The sequence below is a fragment of the Phycodurus eques genome, chromosome 14 (genome assembly GCF_024500275.1).
Source record: "Phycodurus eques isolate BA_2022a chromosome 14, UOR_Pequ_1.1, whole genome shotgun sequence".
In the NCBI taxonomy this organism is placed as follows: Eukaryota; Metazoa; Chordata; class Actinopteri; order Syngnathiformes; family Syngnathidae; genus Phycodurus; species Phycodurus eques.
Window position 1 is genome coordinate 9686354 of NC_084538.1, and position 21964 is coordinate 9708317.

Here is a 21964-nt window from a genome sequence, read left to right on the forward strand (position 1 = left end):
GCCCGTAGGTGTGAATGGGAGTGCGAATGGTTGTTTGTTTGTATGTGCCCTGCGATTGGCTGGCAACCAGTTCAGGGTGTACCCCGCCTCCTGCCCGATGACAGCTGGGATAGGCTCCAGCACGCCCGCGACCCTAGTGAGGAGAAGCGGCTCAGAAAATGGATGGATGGAAAAACAAAATAAAATAAATTTAATTCTGATAGTCCTTTTTTTTCTGTTTCACTTTTTTTTTTATTCCCATTAACAAAGCCACTGCAGGACAGAAATCTCAAACATTCATAGTCAGAGGCTTGCCATAAAAAATAAAAATAAGAATGTGCCTCATCTTAAATGTCATAAAGGCAAAATCTACACAACTAATAGTCCTCAAATTGTCTAATCTCAAAATCAGATTGTAACATGAATTAGAGCAGTCAGTGGTTAGGAAATCACAAGAACATTCAACTAAAGCACATTTGTTCTTAACTCAATTCAATGGGGCTTTAATAAGTTCACATAACTGGCTCGTTTTAAAAGATAAGTCAATACTCTACAATAGTGCTGAGGTTACATGTTAGGCACATAAAAACTGATGCTTTTTCCTAATAAACCTACATTGCACAAACAAAAACGGTTTTCTTTTATATATAAAAAAACAGGCCAGCGAAAGCGTGTCCCATTTTGCTTCGCTTGTCTGACACTTCCTTTAGTGTTAGATCTCTGAGGTGCTCAACTTCAAATAGTACATTCAGAGAAGCCTTCAGGGGAGCCAGGAGCATCCTAATGATTGACTTTGTCTTCACATTTATTGTTACATTTCAACTCAACAACAGAATGGTTATAAAGTTAGTGGAGATTCTTCTACATTATAAAGGGCAGACAACGACGTGTGAGAGGAGTTGTGTAAAAGGAGGCAACGATGAACTGTGCGTGTATGCTCAAAGCCACTCTACGCCTGTGTGACGGGATGCATAGGCGGCCTTTTGGAGATACTGAGGTAATCCCATAAGAGGCTGTGATTGTTAAAAACACACGCTCACGAGCACTCCGTACTATCTATCCATTAGATGTCATAGTTGACCGCTCCACTCACCTGTACACGTCTCTGGATACAATCAGAGGCCAAGCATAAGGCAGCCTTTCAAAATACCCAACACTAAAGCGCTCCCGATTCAAAATGGTGGATCGATATATATTTCATCGGCACACAATAAGTTAAAAACATAGAGACCCCCCCCCCACCAGAAAAAAAGCACTCTAGAAATTAAACATCCAAATGAATCACATCCCTTCTCTTCATAAATTTTTTTTTTTTTTTTAAAAAAGGTCATCTAAAAAATGTTAGAACACAAAAGAGTATTAGGACCACACTAAAAAATAAGAGGGGATAAAAAAAAAAAAGTCATTCAGTTCAGTGACTATATAAAACAAGAATAGTTATTTTATAAAGGGAATAAAGTTTTATGATTATTGTATTTTTGAAGAATAAAGTCAGTATCTTATGAGAAAAAAGTTGCAATACTACAGGAATATATATATATATTTTAAATAAAGTTGTTAGGATAAGGGGAAAAAAAGCGGTATTACTGGAATTACTGTTAGGTTAAGGGGGGGGGGGGGAGCGGTATTACTGGAATTACGTCGTAAAATTACGAGAACAGTCCTATTTATAAATACTTAGAATAAAGCCATAACGTGAGGGGAACAAAGTAATAAAAGTAAACGACTAACAGTAGTATTTTTCAAGAATAAGGTTGACTGATGAAGAAAAAGGTCAACATTATGAGAACAGTCAGAAAATAAGTTAGTTATGAAAATAAAAATGGTGGCGGGGGGGGAACGAAAATATGATAGTTGTATGTTTGAGATTTAAGTTGGAATGGTTTGACAAACAAATACAGTATTGCAATAAAAGGAAGGGAATATAAAAAAAAAAAGTGGCAGACTCCCCTTGTATGCAGCGGTAACAAGCATAACTAAGGGTTGATGAACCCAAACTGTCATCAACCAGTACATTACGCTAGTTATCACAGCATAATTGGTATTTGTTTATACTTCTAATATTCCAATTTTATTTTCTAAATAGTTAAACTTTATTCTTGTAACATAGCTAATTTCTCATAAAACTTCCACCTTATTCTCGATCAATTATGTCTTCGTTTTCAGACTCCTAATCTTAAAACTCATTTTTCAATCCTGGATTAATTTTGTTTCGATTTGGTGTGGCCCTAACCCTCCCTTGTGCACACTAGTATGTACAGGTAAATAAAAGCGACAGTATATATTTACAAACACCTAAGTCCCTGATGGTTTAAGGCCAAAGTGCTCGTGATGCAGACAGCGCCCACATCACACGGAAGCTGCTGCCTCACTTTAGTGTTCCTCAGTTTGTACAATAATACTCAAGGCCTTTGCTCTAGTATCATTAACGTTCACTTATAGAAAAATCCGCTAACATCAGAATTAAGACCAAAAGAAACTCAACTCTCTCCTCCTTATAAACAGTTGTTGGGTTGCTCTTTAAAAACAAAATGTTTTAATATACATACACAAGTTCATAGGGATTCCAGCGCAGACTTTTCCTGCGACACCCTCTCATCCTAACAAGACTTTACAAGGGGTCTGGGAGATTCCGATGAGCACAGAGGGAAAGGACGCTGGAGAAAGAGTGACTGGTTTCTCGTCGGTCGCGTCACAGCATGCCGAAGCCCTCGCTGCCCTCGCTGATGGCCAGCTTCAGCATCTTGTGCAGCTCCTCGTACGAGTCGTAGGTCGGGAGGCACAGCTGGTTGAAACTGGACACGAGAGAAACATCTGTGTTGAAGCACTCCACAATTCCATGGGACTTCAAATGTAGTCGTACACTCACTAGCTGCCGCATTACGCTCCTGCACAATCGAATACGATGGAGAACGGCAGTGTAGCATAGGAAAGTTGGTGTTTTCTAATATTTTGCCCCTCATGGAGTTAAATAAAGTAATCCAAATATTAGAAGCACCTCTCGATAGGACAGAAAAAAAAAATCGTAATACAGTAAAATACCTGCTGTTCATGGGGGATTGGGACCGAGCCCTAATAGATGCTCACCCAAAAGATTTGCAATTGTCTACAGATGCCAGAAAAGAACGTTTGTTCTGTTAGGCAAGGCCGCCAGAGTAAATAGCTAAATTAGACTAGCTCTTTCCCTCAACATCGATCCTTGGTCACAAGAGAACCAATAAATAAATAAATTTAAAAAATAGATAAATAAATAATCTCCCAGAAGGCAAATTGGAAAATCCTGAATATGTGTCTTTGTTCATTTATATACGCTGTGGCACACACAACTGAGCAAATAAATACATACTTTTTTGTGACATTTTTGTTTATTGGTTGCGAAACACTGCTACAGACAAAACCTTGGATGTAGCACTTATTAGGTGTTTTTTAATGCAGTGTCACCTGAGGGATCGAAGGTCACGGCCATTCAATGTTTGACTGGTTCGATGCCACTTACATGCTGAGATTTCTCTAGATTCGTACAGACCATCACATTTCTGTGGGCCAATTATATATTACTCGTGGACTCACTGTAGTCGTCTCGCCATACTGCACTATTTGCATATACTGGCCACTCATGCCAGAGTAGCATCTGCTCCATTCACAAAGTGATGAACCTCACCTCAAACCTGCTTGTGAACAACTGAGCCTTTCAGGGATGCTCCTTTTACAACCAATTAACCTGTTCACCTGTGAAATATTCCTTTTTTTTTTTTAGCATTTAACTTTACCAGTCTTTTGTGGCCCCTGTCCCAGCTTTTTTTGGAATGCATTGGAAGGCATCGAATTCAAAATGAGAATCCCAATGTCCCAACTTTATTGGAATTGGGGTTTCTAGGTAGGAATTGGCCTTCTGTGAAGTATTTTTTGCTTAATGACTGTATGATTTTCACTTTTGAATTGAATTACTGAAATAAATCTTGCGATTGTATTTATTGAGATGCGGCTGTATTAGAGCTCACTCGGTTGTGTGGGCTCACCAAAAGTCCATGATGGGAAAAATGCCCTTTAAAGCACAAAACATTCATAAGTTGACACTGACCAGGTGTGTGCGGTGGGCAGGGTGCTGTGTGTGGGGGCTGCGATGATCTGGAAAGAAGGGCAAAGGGTGTTGAAACCTCCAGGGGGAAGCTGGGAGGAGCCGGTGGTAAATTGCAGGAGGCGAGCCAGCTCCTCCTGGGTGAAGCTCGACACCACCGCCCAGAACCACTTCATCACCTGCAGGTGCAAAAGCGGACATTGATCACCACTGTGTGGCTGGAGGCGACTACAGAGGGAGACTGCGGCTGACCTTCTCCCTGAAATGCCACGATCCGCCGACGATCACAGCGTGGGCCTTGAAGTCCTGCACGTTTATCTCGCCGGTGCCACACATCAGCAGCTTTATTAAAAAAAAAAATAAACATCACACAATGCTTCAAAGGAGACAGCATTTATTCCACAAACGAAAACAGTGGTCCTGGTGTCTTTATAAAATGTACACAATCAGACAAATGTTTAAACCAACCTTCTAGTGCTATTGAATGGAATACTGTGTCCAAGCTTTTGAGTGGTAGTGTAACTTAATAGCGAAAAGCCACAAGCAATTCATGCCCCTCCCCCATTTTTTTCTATTCAAAACTGCCTATATTAATGGCTTAAACAGTAAAAGTAAAAACTGTACATACATACCTCCAACTCATTCTCATCAAATATGGCTAGCAGGTTTTCTGGAACCAGTTCATTCAAACCTGCAATAGATAGGAAAACACCTCTGTCGTTATGCGCATTCCCTGTGATAGCAGAAAAGATGCATGGTTGAAAATGGCAGACAGCTTTTCCATACCTTTCAGGAAGTGTTCCACCTCATCTCTCACCTGACTGGCCAGCCTGAATTGGGCCAGCAGGTTGAGATAATGCATCTTGTTTTCATTGTTCACGGCAATGTGTGCTCCTCCTGAGATCAGCTCCACCACCTGCAGCAGACAAAAACATTGAAACCAGCAGTCGACATTCAAGGCAAGGGGAATGGATAGATACGAGACATTTGGGCAATATGGATCATTAACTGCCTAAATCATCTCGTAATGCTGACGGTGTGAAGATACAGTTAAATGCATCCCTTCATTTTCAGTTGTGCTTGTCCTCTTTAGGGTCATGTGTGTGTATCCCAGCTGACTTTGGTGAGAGGCAGGGACGAGGCTGGTCGCCAAATCACAGGGCAAATACAGACAAGTCACACTCAGACCTATGGACAATTTTAGAGTCTTCAATTAACCTAAAATGCATGTTTTGGAATGCATGGAGGAAAACTCGAAGTACTCGAAGAAAACCCACGCAAACTCCACACAGGAGGGCTTGAGCAAAGATTCTAACCCAGAACCTCTTGAATGTGAGGCAAAGGTGCTAACCATTTGTGCTGCCTTACAAAGTTAAATGTGGATTTTGTTTATAGGATGCCAAGCTACCGCAATCCACCAGCATGGAAAATCTCCATGCCCCCTCATCTGGAATAACAAGGTCCTTGCCAATCAAACAACATGGTTTCTCTTTTGTTTGCTTTACTGTGGCTACTCCTGTGAAAATACATCATGGATTTGTATAAAATAATACAGTGGGTAGAGTGGAATGCCTTCACCTTTTCCAGCTGTCCCGACTTGTTGTACTTCTCCTCAGCAAACACCAGGTCCATTTCGCTCACGTCATTGTTCAAGATGAAACACACTTTGGTCCTGTAGAACTCCTGGTCATCCGTCTCAAAGTACTGCGCGTGTGGAGGAGGATATGAAACATTTAAATAAACATTTTGTCTTCTCATTGGTGATTGGCTCTACTTTTGCAATGTGTTGGCTCAGGATAAAGAGCAGGCTTGTTCTTTGTGAATATACAGTATAAACAACAAAGGGCACATGTGCCCTTTGTGCAAAGCTTACTTGTGTTTCATACCTTGTAATTCATCCTTAGACCAATGATTTGGGCCAAGAAAGAGCGCGTAAAGCGAGCTCGGACTAGCTGTTTATAAGCCCCGCCAAGCGCAGACTCGTACAGGCACTTCCCAACAACGCAGCCGGCGAACTCGTACATCTTCAGCCGCAAGTGTGGTGGTCGCTCAGCATTCGGGTGCACCTGAATGATAAGTGTTACGTGCTTTTATAGGACAAAAATGGATACAACTAGACATATTTAAATATGTACATGCACACTGCCTTATTTAATAAAGGAAACACAGCTTCCCATATAAATATTCAGAATCATCAGTATGCTGTGAAATATGTTTTAAATGTGTATGTGGTCTAAATTTACATTATCCTACACATTGTGTGCCTTTGGTTTACTAAAACAAAGTAATGGCAATTGGCCTGTCTTGTCAGTTTCGTTCTTTTCCTTCAATACAAAGTGAATGGGCTTGGAGGTGTGGTCTAAAGTGAAAGTACAGTACATGTTTTGAAGGACAGTTCTTTCAGCAAATGGAGACATGCCTTTATGAGATGTTTTCATTCATGTATAAGGGGTGGAACAGTTCACAAAATAGACAGTTTGGTTCGTATCTCGGTTTTGTGGTGACGGTTTTAAGAAAATCAATCACTTATATTTTGTATACTTATTTAAATTACTTTCAATAATCAGAAATATATCCTTGTTTGTCTATCTATGCCAGTGGCATTTACTGACAGGCAGAACAACTAAATGCTTTTCCATTGGAAGGCAAAAGGTACAATAAACCTGTGTATCCACCTGCTGCCATTCATACAAAAGAATAAGTCACGGCTTCCTGCAAATATACCATTTTGTGTTCAACTAAACAAGTCCAGATTTCAGACTGAGTGAGTACATTTGTGACTAAATTGAAACAAGATCATTACTTCAATATTTATAGTCGTTGATGATATTTTTGTTCGGTGGTTAACCGTGAGATTTTTCAAACGTAAAACAGGGTGCCTTTGCTCAACAAACTTTGGAAACATAGAGCTACAAACATTTCACACAAGCGATTTCCAGCAAGTTGTAATCTCTCCAATGCAAGATCTCTGGTGCATAAAATGAACGACTTCGAAGACTGTTTTATGCACCAGAGCTCTTGCGTTGGAGAGATACAGATTTGGTATGCTGGTCTCGCGGTCATCTGGGATGTTGTTATGAGAGTAATGAAAGGCACTTGAAAAAGGTACTTGGTGCCTGTCACCAGTCTCTTTAAGGTCGGCGCAGGCATAGTGTATGTTCGTAAAACCGAAAAGAAAAGCAAAGAAATAGTACAAAAAGTACACCGAAGGAGAGCCGTATGCCGCTACAAGATGATTGGCTGCTGCCTTGCTGGAAGAGCATGACGCAAATGACGTGTCCTGCCTAGGAGACTACTTGAGTTGGAGTCAACGTGATGCTGCAACCATGCGCACTCCCATTTTAGCTAGCATTAGCGCTACTGTACACTTTGCTTTAAAAGGAAAACAGAAAAAATAACAAGTTGTGCGTGCCAAGCTGAACGCGCCACATGTGGCCCGAACCAAAACAGTCAAACCGAACTGCTTGGACAGTTTTCAAAAACCGTTCCACCCCTATAATGTTTTATTTTAAAAAATGTAAATGGTAGTAAAGTGATGATACATAGTTATTAATTGGAAAGTGAATATATTTTATTATCAGAATATAAGTGGATGCAACTAACCAGCCCCTGGTTGTTGTCACTGAAGCGGGTAAATAACTGGTTGGAAGTGTCAAAGAGGGTCTTGCATATCAGCTCAAACCATTCCCTGCGAGGCCCTCCCCAGTCCAGAGCTGCATAGCAACATCCAAATGTTACGGTGGTATTCCTCCATATTGTGACGACTATTTAGTATTAGACTGACTGTTTGGATTTACCTTCCTCATCTTGAAAGAGCACCTCAAAGTTTTTACTCCAATCTGACACCGAGAAGTTCCGCGTTGCCTTCAGGGACTGAGACAATAATAGAGATAGAGAATTTTTACAAAGAGCTTATAAAATAAGTGTGTCCATTCCTGGATACAAAACCACTCACTGAATCGAGAATGGTGTGCCGGGTGATTTTTAGGCAGGTCTTGGTGCGAGGTCTCTTGGAGTGGATGTGCCTGAGTTCACGTTGAAAGAAGTTCACCTTGTCCTGGAACGTTTCTGAGCCGCCTGTGGATGGAATACTGTTGGAATAACAAGCTCAAGTGAAAGTTAATGTACTCGACTGGAAAAACAAACCTATGTTTTTGTGAAGAAAGCGGATAAAGGTGGCTGCCATGATGTTCCTGTCTTTGCAACTGAGCTCCACGGGCGGCTGTATTCCATCATCCACCACTAGAGTCAAGTACTTGTGAACGGGGTCGGGACTGTGATAGCTAAACTGAGAGACGAGAAATTGGAGGAAGAACCAGTTAAACTACATCCAGATTCACATCACTTTCTGTGGCTTATTAAAACTAATAGTGTGTCTACTTCAAGTTTCATGTTAAATGGGTTTGTTCTTTTCATTTTGGCAAAATAATTTGGACCGAAATTGCAATTTTGAGGGTAATTTTTACCAGATCGAAATACATTTGTCGGCGGCGGTGGGGCGGGGGATTGCTGATAGACTTTTTGCTTGATCTGGATACATTCTTCTACTGGCGGGATAGGGAGGTTGGGTGTTGACCGTTTTGAATGCCGACCCAAACCCGTTTAGATGCCCCCCTGAGTTGGATGCCTGGGGCCACCGCCCCCCGCTGACCAGAACAACAAAGTAACCAGTGCTTAAAATGAGTTTGCCGAGTAGAAACTAAGTTAAGGTGGGTCAAGTCCTACAGGCTAGAAAATTAAGTGGGAGGAAAAAATATGTGATCCCGTTTTCTGTATAAATTGGTCATAAAATGTGGTTTGATCTTCATCTAAATTACAAGACTAAACATCTGTTTAATGTCTGCTTAAACTAATACCATATTTGCATATTTTTATTGAAAATAACGCAGACATTCACAGGACAGGGAGTAAAGAGTAAATGAACCTCCAGGCTACGGATTCTCTAAGAGCTAACCAGAGTCAGGTGTGAGCCAACCTGGAGACATCCCAAAGGGTTCAGATACTTTTTCCTCCCACTGCACATGTTCTATTTACCTTTGTTCCAGGACAAACTCGAAAGGTGAAAAGGCGCCAAGGAATAATTTTCAGGTAGAATTCCTTCACAGATAGTTGCTGTAGAAATCACATATATATATATATATATATATATATATATCTGCATAAGCATCATATATTGCTATGAATGGTCAAATCAAGTTGTTTTATTCATCAATGCACTTGCCTTTGGCGATATGTAACAGTAGACCTTTTTTGGTTTCTTGACCTTCTCGGATTGGCCCTCCACAGGAGAGTCGTGCTCGTCCTCCTCCTCACCCATGGACGGACTCCTCTGGGGAGCCAACAAAGCGGAGGCGGGTAGTTGCCACGGGGAGCTGCTGTAGTTCTCATTGCTATAGAGGTACGCCTCAAAGTAGATGCTGATGCCCGGTGTGGACACATTCTTCTCCACGTAGGCCTTCTCATTCTCTGTGAGACAAGGAAAAGGGGCACTACGCTTTATCAACTGTGTGGGAAATGAATAATAAATAAATTTGTTTATCAACAGTATTTTTTAAAAGCATTTTAGGCAGAAGGTACTATGGAAAGTTTGCTTTTCCACTTCTCGCAAAAAATTAAGATATATTCGGCCTTCAGGTGAACCTTCACGTGAAATTTCAGGATGAACCTAAAACACACAATAATCTTTCAAGTTGAACTTAATTTGAGCTGACCTAAACGTTTGAATGCGTATTTCTAACTGCTCAATTTCTAGTACTTTTTGTACAACTACAGCTGTTCTCTAACTAGGAACTGAACGGCAAAATTCACAACAAGTGTTGTGATTCTTGAATCGACCAACACATTTCCTGGTTCAACTAGAATTGTTATTTTAAATGCACTGCCATTGACGGCTTTAGAAGTCAAATATCCATGTTAACTGGGAAGGCTGGCAGTGAATGAGTTACGGGTCCTCTTCCTCATGCTGGCTGTAATGGTCATAGCAGATTTTGGGTATCTTTATTTTCAGAAAACATTGCTAATGTATTGGAAGACAAAAAAATGCAAGCATATAGTGTGTTAAATATATGCTTTTTAGAGGCAGGACCTGTTGGAGTGGTGTGCATGATATACCGTTTGAAAATCATCATCCAAATGTACATGTCTGCAGTAGCCACACTGCGGGTCCTGCAATGTAGAAGTCAAAATGAAATCAACGCGTTCTCACATACATTCAAGGGTATCCGATAGGGATGCACCATGTACCGATACTAAAATAGTACCGCTCTACCAGGCCTTCAAAAATTATGTCTTTTTAGTTCTATTTTTTCCCCCAGCATGGGTGTGTGTGCAGTCTGAAAGATAGCAAACAATTCTCCAAATAAAGGCTTCAAGTTGTTCATTTGTTACTCCCAGTTGTAGTTTACTGTAAAACTGACTCATAAAACAACAAAGAATCAAACAACGAAGATGCATAATACACACGCAACACATGTATCGTTTTAATTAATGCATTTAAAATCTGCAGTGTTGTGGGGCCATGATAGGAGAATTGCTATATAGCCAGGGAACACTGTGCATTCAATTTTTACTCACCATTGAGAACAATAATGTCAAATTCCCCATTGCTGAGGGGTTGATCGAGATAGGTGATGCGGGCCCTGAAGCAGCCGGTCTTCCACAGGGTTAATTTCATCAGAACCTGACACTGCTGCTTGTTGAGGGACACCGTGTTACTGTAGTAGCCCTCCATGCTGTCGTCATCTACTGTGTCCAGCTGCACAAAAATAATGCTAGGATAAAATAGCAATTTGGAACCATACAAAAACAGAGCAGTGGTGAGAGCTTACATAAAATGATATAATATCTTACAAATAGAAGACGCTCCCTTACAGAGTGTATGTGGATGCTGTAGTTGTCCTCGTCTGTGAGTGATGTGGAGTTACTGGTGGGGTTTCCATATTCATCTCTGGGCTCAATCTGCAGAGTGTGCTGCTGGCTGTCTGTTAGCACCAGTGTCGAGAAATGGTAGGCTATCTTGGTCTTGGATGGGACGACTGTACCTAAAGTGGAGCAAAAACAAACAAAACAGTAATCAGCCAAAATGCAAGAAGTGAAAACAAATTCAACAGAAAATAGTCCATTAAAACCAACCTGGCTGGAAGATTTTATAGTAAGGACTGTAGGCCACGTTGAGTCCACCAAGCTTGACAGCAACCTCATAGCGGCCAGCCTTGCGCACGGTGAAAGCTACTTTTACTACGTTTGACTCTGGTTCTTGTAAAACCTCCTGTGTAACAGGGACATCTAGAGCTAGTTCAATGTGGGTGATGTTGACCCTCAACCCCACAGGCCGATGGGCCGGGAAAGGCTGGCCGTTCTTATAGAATAGCTGAAAAGACGAGACGATAGAGCAGATCAGCACTGCAATTGAATACACTGAGGACAAGGACTGGGAGATATGGCAAAAATAAGATTTTCAATTTTATTGATATTAAAAGCAAATGAAAAAGACATTACTCTCAACAAGTTTTGCTTAGTTTTTTCCCCTTCCCAGCTTTACTTCTCCTGATTTTTAACTTTAAAAAAAAAAAGGACTCCCAACTCCTGAATCACTGCTCGTGCAATGTAAAAATGCGCACCATGTCTTTGGCAATGTTCATCAAAATTTCCTTAAAGTGGACTCCTTTCTCATCATATGGAACACGTTGTGAAAACGATTCCTTTCATGTTGTCTGTTCTGTACCAATAATTAAAGTCGGTAACTGCTTTTTTGAAAAATAGGCACTACATGGGTCGGAAAAGTCAGTAAGTCATCTTAATATGAATCGCCGAGCCCTACTGAGGAAATCTCACATTTACTGCTAGAGAGCATTACTTGGACTCTGAAGCTCATCGTCTGCCCCACTTCTTGTGGCTCCTTCCAATCCCAGGACACCTTGCAGGAGCGTGGATCAAGGTAGTTGCCCCGCACATAGTCGTAGATGCTGCGGTCGCCGCGCCGGCCCGGATCCTCATTCTGAAGGAAGCTGACAACCCTGGCTGCAAGCTCACACAGGAACTTGATGGTGAAGACAAATGCAATGATTGAAACAGTAATTCCACCTGTCACAAGAGGTGAGGAGACACAAAAGGAGGAATTACTAACAAGGACATGTTTTTAATAATATAAACAAAAAAATGATTTTAAAATACTTGACCAGGGTAGAGAACAATAAGTAAAGAAAATACATAATAATAATAACAACAACAAAGTTTGAAGGTTTAAATTACTGCCAGCTCAGCTACTGGGTCAAGTTCAGATGTGGCTGTATATATATATTTTTTTATTGCAAAGCTTGATCCTCAGGCAAGCTTGACATAAGAAACAATTGACAATGCCCCAACCCAAACCATTGATTTAAATGGTGGATATTGACAAGTGCCTCTACATCCTGACAATAAATGCATTTCCTGCTAATAAACATTGTGTATTTTTGTCTTGAGTGGTCTGTGAGGTTAAATTAGTGTTGTCTATATGGATGACTCATTTGGATACTCATCAGTAGTGCCTGAACATGCACTCTAATGAGAGACTTTGCAGAGCTAAATTTTTACCTAAATAACCTTAAAAAAAACAATTAAGATTGTATTTTCATGAAATTCAATTTCTTGGGCTTGGTTTTTTTTCTGAGAAAGGTGTCAGTGTACATCATGATAAAAGTAAAAGGCATTCAGTCCTCCCCCTTATCTAGATTTGCTGTGGTTCCATTGACACTAATCGACCTAAAAAAAGAACTAACCCAAAAGAGTACTCTGGAATTGAAGAAGTTCTTGCTTATGAAAACAAAACAAAAAATCAAAAAGCCTTATCCTGTCTTTACAGATCACGCGTCCTAAAAATGGGTCCACTGGCACTGAAGTTGCAACTTTATTGGAGAATACAGAAAAGCACAACTCTGTTCCGGATGTCCTATCAAAAATTTTTTGGAACTACTAAGTGCTCAGTGTACTCTAAAACCAAGGATGAAAGCCAAAAATTTAAAATCAAAATAAAAAAATTCGCTTTGTGAGACAAAAAGGTGGACAATGAGATTGTTATCCTAAAAAAATCAAGTGTATTGGGCAAAGCTAAAGCCTGACAATCATTTTTACTATAGACCAGGGGTCGGGAACCAAGAGCTTACGAGCCACATGTGGCTCTTTTGAGGACTGCATCTGGCTCGCAGATAAATTTTACTGATAATTCTTGACACAATAAATAATGAATAATTACGCTGACATTTTAAAGTTACCATTACAGAAATCACTGTTAAAAAATAATGTTCAAAATATAAAACATTCTCATGCAGTTTAATCCAGCCATCCATTTTCTACCGCAATGTGGGTAGCTCGAACCAGAGATATGAAAACTAGATATGCCAGCGCACTTTATCAGCCCAACTAAATGAAGTGCTTATGTGGCTGTCATGTTGGGGAGGTCGACGTTCCCATCAAAGCCAATGCATGGACATTGATATTAAGTCGTAACTTCATTTCTCAACCAATTTTCATGAGATTTACTTTTTTGTCAATCAATATATAACATTTGAAAATAAGCCCTTTTGTTAACCTGTAAAAGGTTACCCCAAGTTCCCTTGTTGTAATTGTATGGCATTGTGTGCAACTGTATGCAGCATAATGTACCAGCATCCTTGTGTTTTTTGGTTTTCTTCCCAACCACACAAGGAATGCACTGACGACTTCGACGCTCCGAGCCTAGCGTCGCCATAGGCACACAGCTCAAAAGGGGCATGCCGGATCGACCTATTCATATCTATAGCTGGAGCCAATGCCAGCTGTACTTCCGGATACAGTAGGGTCAGACTATTTTTATTGGATAATGCGGAAACCTACCCGGGTGGTTTATTCACAAATGGCGGGTATGCCAAAGCATTCATTCTTGACGTGGCCAATGAAATGTTTTGTCTTTTCAGATAAAGCTAAAGGTAAGATAAGACATGCCTCTATCAGCAAAAACTGTTCACGGCCGTACCATCATGATGGCAAATCAAGTGAAGGAAACAATTGAAGGACATCAATCCAGCACCATACTTTTCCCTTTCTTTGGAGGAGTCGATAGACGTAAGCCATCTATTTCAGTTCAGTGGGATTGACCATGTTTGGCTCTACGTATGCATGTGAGCAACCGTTCTCACATCACATCAAGCCCAACCTACGATCACGTTTAACGAATGAAAGCCTCAACGCCTGCATGAAGCTTAACTTCACCACATATCAACCAGCCTACAAAACCATCAGCAAAACCATGCAGCACCAGAAGTCACAATAATGGTAAGAAATATTTTACTCATTATTGGGTAACCTCAGCATAACAACGTTATTAAAACAATTAATTGAGAGACTTATTAATTTCTAAAATTGCTGGTCTTGCTTAATAATGAACACTTTTAGTTGTGTTCAGTGTTAAAAAATATTATATAGCTCTTACGGCAATACACTATATTGCAAATAGTATTAGCTCACCCGGCCAAATAATCGGAATCAGGTTTTCCATTCAAATCCTTGGCCACAGGTGTATAAAATCAAGCACCTTTGCATGCAAACGGTTTTTAAAGACATTGGTGAAACAATGGGTCGCTCTTAGGAGCTCAGTGAATTCCAGCGTGGAATAGGATGCCACCTGTGCAACATTCCAGTCGACTGTCAGCTGTATTACAAGAAACTGGAAGCGTTTGGAAACGACAGCAACTCAGTCACAAAGGGGCTCAAGGGCAGTGGAGACGCATTCTCTGGAGTGACGAATCATGCTTCTCCATCTGGCAATCTGATGGACGAGTCTGGGTTTGGCGGTTGCCAGGAGAATGGTACTTGTCTGACTGCATTGTGCCAAGTGTAAAGTTTGGTCAAGGAGGGATTACGGTGTAGGGTTGTTTTCAGAAACTGGGCTTGGCCCCTCAGTTCCAGTGAATGGAACTCTGAATTCTTAAACTTACCAAGAGATTTTGGACAAGTCCATGCTCCCAACTTTGTGGGAACAGTTTGGAGCTGGCCTCTTCTTCTTCCAACATGACTGTGCACCAGTGTACAAAACAAGGTCCATAAAGACATGGATAAACTTGACTGGCCAGCACACAGTCCTGACCTCAACCCAACAGAACACATTTGGGATGAATTAGAGCGGAGACTGAGAGCCAGACCTTCTCGTCCAACATCAAGTGTGTGAACTCAAAAATGCGCTTCTGGCAGATGGGTCAAAAACTACCATGAACACACCCCTAAACCTTGTGGACAGCCTTCCCAGAAGAGTTGAAGCCTTTATAACTGCAAAGGGTGGACCGACATCATATTGAACCCTATAGATTAGGAATGGGATGTTACTTAAGTTTATATGTGAGCCTAGACAGGTGAGCGATAGTTTTGGCACTATAGTGTACATTTGAAAATATATGACTTTAATGCAGTGATTTCCAACCTTTGTGGAGTCAAGGCACATATTTTACAATAGAAAAATCTCACAACATACCAACAAACAAAAATGTCACAAAAAGTGGACACAATTACTATATGTACTTCCTGACATCTAATAGAAGAGAGTTTATTTGTTCTGTCTGTCACTGTGCCTCCCTGTCATAAATAGATGAACAAAGATACATTATTTCTTGTAGATAATTTTTTTTTTTAACAATTACATAAAATGTTATAATTTACCATGGCACACCTGACGAGCGCTCATGGCACACTAATGTGCACACTGGTTGAGAATTACTGCTTTGATGGCTCTTGTAGCCAAAAAGGTTCCCGACCCCTGCAATAGACTATTTCATTCATAGTTTTCTTCAGTCAAGATTAGGAAAATATCATGAATCTATGAAGAATCTGTTAAGTGGAAATGCTGGAATCTTAAGCCTATTCGCCTGAAATTTCAAGTACAAAACACCAAGTACTCTGGTTGCTTAAGGAGAAAATATGATGTCAGAACTACAGAGTTCAATATGGACTCACCAATCACGTAAAACATGAGGTCCCTTATCAAAAAACACAGCGCCACTGTACAGCCAAATAGGAGTGCTCCCGCTAAAAAAGAGAGAGATTGTAACAAGTCATTACAAGAGATTGTAGTGTCAATATACAGTCCTCAACATACTGTATTTTCCCCAAAACTATCACGACAAACAATAGTATCATTGATGTTTTTATGCTACTGATATAATGAGTAGAGCATCATTAGTCAAGTACATCCTTCTTAAGAATAGTTTATTTTTAATTCTAATTCTAAGACACTGACATTGTAATGTAGAACAATAAATCAAATATCTTAGATAAAAAAAATATAAATAAAACAGACTCAGGCTCTGTTCATTAAAGTTTGCCATGGAGGTATAAACAGTGATTAATGCCTTAACAGACAATATACTACCAATCAAGTTTCCAGTTGGTTAAAAAAAAAGTGCCAAGTAGCAACATTAATAGCACCACAACAAGTAGTTCAAAGCACCCGTTTTGATTGAAGCGGTGTACTACTTTTTAAGTCCGCAGCCTTTATTTAAACGTTGCTTTGTCAACATGTTCAGTGGCTGCATCTCTTATAACAGGGACGCTATACTGTATATAATGCGCGCATACGCGCGCCATCGATCGTACTTTATGTGTCCCTGCTAATATTTGTGCGTCTCAGATCACAGATCACATCAAACGAGATCCCTGCATACATACAGTACTGTCTCTTTACTGCTTGTCAACACATTTATTAGTTCTGGCAATATCAACAAAAGCCACTTTGTGACAGAATTGCTCTCTCAACACCTTTCTGTTCCTGCTACATAGGTGGCTCTCAAACTGGGTCGTATTTGCAATAAATGATGTTGTGTGTGTGTGTGTGTGTGTGTATATATATATATATATATTTTTTTTTTTTTTTTAAGTGCATTTTTAAGTGCATTGCTGCAAATGGGGCTCAGTGCACCAATACATTTAATTTGGTTGAGTTACTTTCTGTCCAACAAGTTGTGAATATGTTGATAATTAGTTTGAAATTTCCTTAAAAATAATTACCAGAGGGTTTAGGCATGGTACTTATGTTTATTGGTGTTAGAATTATCAGGGGGTCCTTAGAAAAATAACTCTCTGTCACTGGACCCCAAAATTTTGAGAACCCTTGCTCTGCATTATGGATGTCAGGAATCTACTATTACTAACCAAAGCTTCAGTAAGTTTTAATTTTGAGTTTAATTTAATTTGAAAGTAGTTAGTCTCTTTGTGACTTCAAACATTACATGCACAGTTAGAAAAAAAATATATTATGGTGACTGTTCAGCATGGAATTAATTCACTCGCTTCCCTTTCCTATGGGAAATTTTTTTTTGAAATCAGAGCAACTTGATTCTGTTCAACTTTGGCCCTCCCATTGTAATATGCAAGCATGGCAAGCAGCCTAAATTTGAGAGTGGATGTGTTCAACATCTCACCAATTGACCACTTCTCATTCAGACGCCTTTCAGCAAGACTGTACACCAGCTGGATTTCGTAGTCCTGGTCCCGACTTCTCCGTGAGGTCTGGAGGATCTTGATGCCTGTCGACAACTTGATGTAGTCTTCGTAGTAGTACCCCCAAGCGGCTAGGGTGAGGTGCAACTGACTGTCGAACTGTGAAAGATCATCCAGATTCATATAACCCAATGTCTTCAACCTGCAGTGGATCAGAAAAGGGATTTATTTGCGCATGCCATTAATGCAGTTTATTACACAAATTACAAATATCATAAGGACGGCTAATCTTACTGTGTCCAAACAATCTCCATTTTATGACATCAACTATGATATGTGATAACAACAAAAGGGGGATGTGAAGTGACATTTGCATTTGAAATTACCAACATTTTATAAGACTTGAAAATATTAACCTTAGCTTGAAAATGTGACTTTTTCTGTAGAGATATATATGACTATCCTCTTAGTAGCACAAATTGAATCCTGTAGTTTATTCTTTGTGTGTGTGTGTGTGGCCCTAATACTCCTTTGTAGTGCAGCGGTAATGAAATGAACAAATTTATTAATCAAATATATAAATATATATATATATTTTTTTTTTAGAGTGTTCAAGGTACTTGATGTATCCCATGAAATTTAGATATAACAAATAATTACAATGTGCATTAATTTCATGTTATATTAACGTATTAAATGGTCCACTCATTAATTATCCGATAATATTATAATAATTATATGATTTAATTTTTCCATTATTGACTGAATAAACAAAAACATAAATATATATACAAATATTAATAAATGGCTATCAATAAGCATTACAATACAGTAATTATTCATTTTTATTATTGTTTTTTTTAATGAAACCCAACATTGGTTAAATATATAATTGCAACATTTATGAAATAATGGACACAAATTAAATAAACATGAATAAAGAACATTGTTTCAGAATATTTTAAATGTATATTTTCATCACCGACTTTTTTTCTTCTTTTTGTTTAAAATCAATTTCATTTCCTTCCGTCAGTAGAAATCTGGTTCAGTGCAGCAAAATTCCAGATAAATTAGAGCTCTAACCAGTTGTATTCTGACAAACTTACGTTTTGTAGAAGTGTCCCAGGTTCTGAGAACAAAGCCACTCCTGGAAGGCAAAGTCTCGGAGCAGTCGGATATGAGCCTCAGCGATTTCGCGCCAGCTCTGTTGTTCCTTCACCACCTCTTCCAAGCGACTCAGTACAGTCAGACTCAACTCCTCCAAAGTCTGCACATCTAAGAGAGCAACATATTAAGAATCCTCTCGGAAGACGCCAGGAAATGAATTTCACACATTAGATCAAGTCTTCCCTTGAGGGGCCCTAATTACATGTTATTTTGTTCTTCTAAACTGTTGGTTACCAAGTATTGCAGTGGGGGTGTTTTTAGCTTCCACTGATCTACTAAAACATACCAGTCTAATCATTTTTCAACATCAAAAGTATCTAAACAGAACTAATACACTAAGCAGAAATGTGTGAAGTGCTCAGCTGCGGGGTGGCGAGCATTTTTCCTATCATGGGTCACTTCATGTTTTATAAAGTCCTCTGAGGGGAATACAGTAATACATTTAACATTAATTTCCTACACCACTTGTCTTCATTAGGGTCATGGGAGGCCAGAGCCTATCCCAGCTGACTTTGGGTGAAAGGCAGATAAAGAGACAAAACAACCATTCACACAGTCACTGAGTGGCAACTAATCGCACGCTGCCTGCATGGAAGTCAGGCGAGTAAACACTATACCATCAGTGACCGTGTACTAAATTTATGAACACAAAAAAATCAAGACAATCGCACAAATGTTTATTACCACACTTGAGCATGCATTTAAATGTTGTGGTGCTTTTAATTGGTTTCCTATGAGGGTTTCATTTGTTTTGTGAATTGCAAGGCAGGATCAAACCCTTTAATCGGCCGTGTATGTCCCACAGGCCTGACTTAAACCTTCAAACATCAGCAGCCTACGTATAGATCATATACAACATATACAGAGATAAATCTATCAGTCCATTTTCTATGCTGCTTATCCACACTAGGGTTGCAGCTGAGCTGGAGCCGATCCCAGAGCAAGAGGTGGGGTACCACCCTGGACTTGCTGCCAGTCATTCACAGGGCACATATTGGGGATGTTCGATACAGTTTTTTTTTCCATACCAATACCAGTATGGGTATTCACTCTTGAGTACTCACTGATACAGATACTAAGTAGCAAAAACACTGGTACTTTTGATACATAGTCTTTCAAGTAAAGCAATGACAGATAAGTGTGAACGGAGATTTTTCTCTTTCGGACGCAGTTAATGATTCACCAATGTGTCAAACAGTGACAGTCTAGTGCCAAAGATTGCTGAGAAGGATTTACTCAATGTCAGATTGTTTTAGGCTTAAGTTTCGGTGGCTGGTATCAGCAGCCTTCACAAGTACCTGATACTTGCCCATCACTAGCGCACAGACAAACATTCACACTCACACATATGGATATATGTGCATAATCTGTTCATCTGTAAATGATCAAAAGGACAGTGAATACGAAAGATCATGGGATTGCTGGACTACCCTTCACCGCACAATGGAGCCTTTTGCTTCTTTCATTTTGTCCATCAAAAAGCATAAGAGCTGTGAAAATATCAAAAAACAGAAGGAGCAATGGAACTGATGCTGTTGCACTTTATTTGGAAATGACAGTACGGGAATGCCATATGAGTGGTGCGGGGGGGCTTGGTGGAATACAGGGTGTCCACAAAAACACTCCCTGATTTCATTTCATGATATCTAAACCAGTGGCCTCGAACCATCAGGGCCTTTGGTCCCGGGCCGCGCGTCCATCGGTCGGCCCTAACTGCCGGACCTAAATGACTGTGACTTCTTTCTTCATAGGGAGAGGTTTATTGTATCGACACAAGATGTCTTGTAACCCTGGATGAGCTGAAAATTGGTAACCCTTAAGCAGTAAGCTTAATCACTCCGGCTATGCTGCAGAGTGGACAGAGCTAGACTACTGCCTCAATGTTTGCAGAATAACCAGAGGGATGCACCTTGGGCCATATTCTCCCATGTGCGTAAGAGGGACAAAGTTGAGCGCTTTTCTAGCTGCACAGATTCTTCCATCAACTTAATTCTGTCATTTACATACCTTCATGCCAAATACACACTCTGGATGAAGATAACCTAAAATGTTGGCGTTCCCTGTCAAATTTAGCCTCTGGCACATTCCCTGTCAAATCTGGCCTTGCACACAATCTCTCGTTAAATTGAGCAATTTTCCTCTTGTGCTTACCAATCTGGTATAGAGCAGGGTCTCCAACCACTGGTGCCACAGCGAGACTGAACCCAAGAAATTTTTGAGTTGATCAAAGAGGCACGAATACAGCGTTTTAGCTGTGATAGGTCCAATAAATTTTTCAAGCACTGCACTGCATAATACAAAAAAAATATCATATGAATGAAGACAATTGTTACTCACTGACCTTCAAATAAATGTCTGTATTGAGAGAGACTTTGTCCTTGTAGCCATTCTTCAATCTGGCCGTCTTTGCCTTTCTTCCAGCGCACTTCCCAGAAGATGATCCACAGTGCGGAGCAGATGAGAAAGGTCAGGAAGAAGCGGCGGTCCATCAGACCATAGTGCCACTCACAATCTATTTTCCTGACGAAAAACATGATGATTGGCCCACAGAGCAGTAAAACAGTCCAGAAGAAGAAGAAACACTCCTGTCTCAAACATAACATTAAAAACATTTCCTTGACGCTCACGCTGCGACTGGTTCAACTATAAGAACATGAATATTAATGAGGCACCTTCAGAGACTCGCTGGGCTAATGACAGAACAACATTAGCGCCCCACTAAAAAATACATGAAGTGCTGGTGCTTAGAACGCCCAACACGCTTGTTTACCACAATTTCCGTGAGGAAATCACATGATTATCCTCCACAAATTCCAAAAGAACGAGCAGAGGTGCTTGTGATGTCACAACAACCTTTCATGATGAAATAGCTACGTGCCATTCTTAAACAAATATTAGACAAGAAACACCACACGGTGACAGTCAAGGGAATCGTTTAGTTTACACACTCGACTTCAGTAACTTGCCTAAATAGACGCAAACAACACCCAAATAGATGGCTACGATTCACTAAAGCCTGGAAACCTGGTAGCTATGCTGCTAACAACGGTGTTATATTGATGAATGTATGCAGAAAGCGAGCAAACAGCGTCAATTTAAAAAAAAGTCAATAAACGACCCAGACGCTTACGAAGACGCGCATCGTGTGCATAAACTAAAACATTCACAGCTTCCAAACTTGGCGTAACGTAAATTCAAAAAATAACATCCTATACCTCGGATAATTCTCGCATCACCGCGGCGTTATGTATGCACTTAACAACCGGAATATACGCAAAACGTGTCTAGTCTGTCGAT

General features: G+C 40.1%; 1 protein-coding gene across 2 annotated transcripts; it reads right to left on the minus strand.

Moving 5' to 3' along the window:
- Positions 1-213: 213 nt before the first annotated feature.
- Positions 214-21956, minus strand: arel1 (apoptosis resistant E3 ubiquitin protein ligase 1). Of its 2 annotated transcripts, none has more exons than XM_061696298.1 (22): positions 21883-21956; positions 21009-21187; positions 18607-18775; positions 17482-17702; positions 16019-16090; positions 11913-12139; positions 11189-11426; positions 10928-11097; positions 10631-10811; positions 9279-9523; positions 9092-9169; positions 8204-8345; positions 8013-8134; positions 7855-7930; positions 7661-7770; positions 5944-6123; positions 5636-5761; positions 4844-4973; positions 4690-4748; positions 4310-4399; positions 4061-4236; positions 214-2774 (listed from the first exon to the last, which is right to left on the minus strand). In XM_061696298.1, the coding sequence occupies exons 2-22, from the start codon at positions 21154-21156 to the stop codon at positions 2672-2674; spliced, it is 3063 nt and encodes a 1020-aa protein (XP_061552282.1). In that variant the 5' UTR covers positions 21157-21187; positions 21883-21956; the 3' UTR covers positions 214-2671. The 2 variants fall into 2 exon arrangements, with proteins under 2 accessions (XP_061552282.1, XP_061552281.1); XM_061696297.1 differs by having other exon boundaries at positions 10907-11097.
- Between the last annotated feature and the right edge of the window lie 8 nt (positions 21957-21964).

What these genes read in the sequence shown, in the direction of transcription:
- arel1 (XM_061696297.1), bottom strand. Translation starts at nt 21,156, where the DNA reads ATGGACCGCCGCTTCTTCCTGACCTTTCTCATCTGCTCCGCACTGTGG. An exon ending in GCTCTTTCAAGATGAGGAAG is followed by an intron (nt 7,771 to 7,854) that starts GTAAATCCAAAC and finishes GTTGCTATGCAG; the next exon opens with CTCTGGACTGGGGAGGGCCT. An exon ending in GTGACAACAACCAGGGGCTG is followed by an intron (nt 6,124 to 7,660) that starts GTTAGTTGCATC and finishes CTTATCATTCAG; the next exon opens with GTGCACCCGAATGCTGAGCG.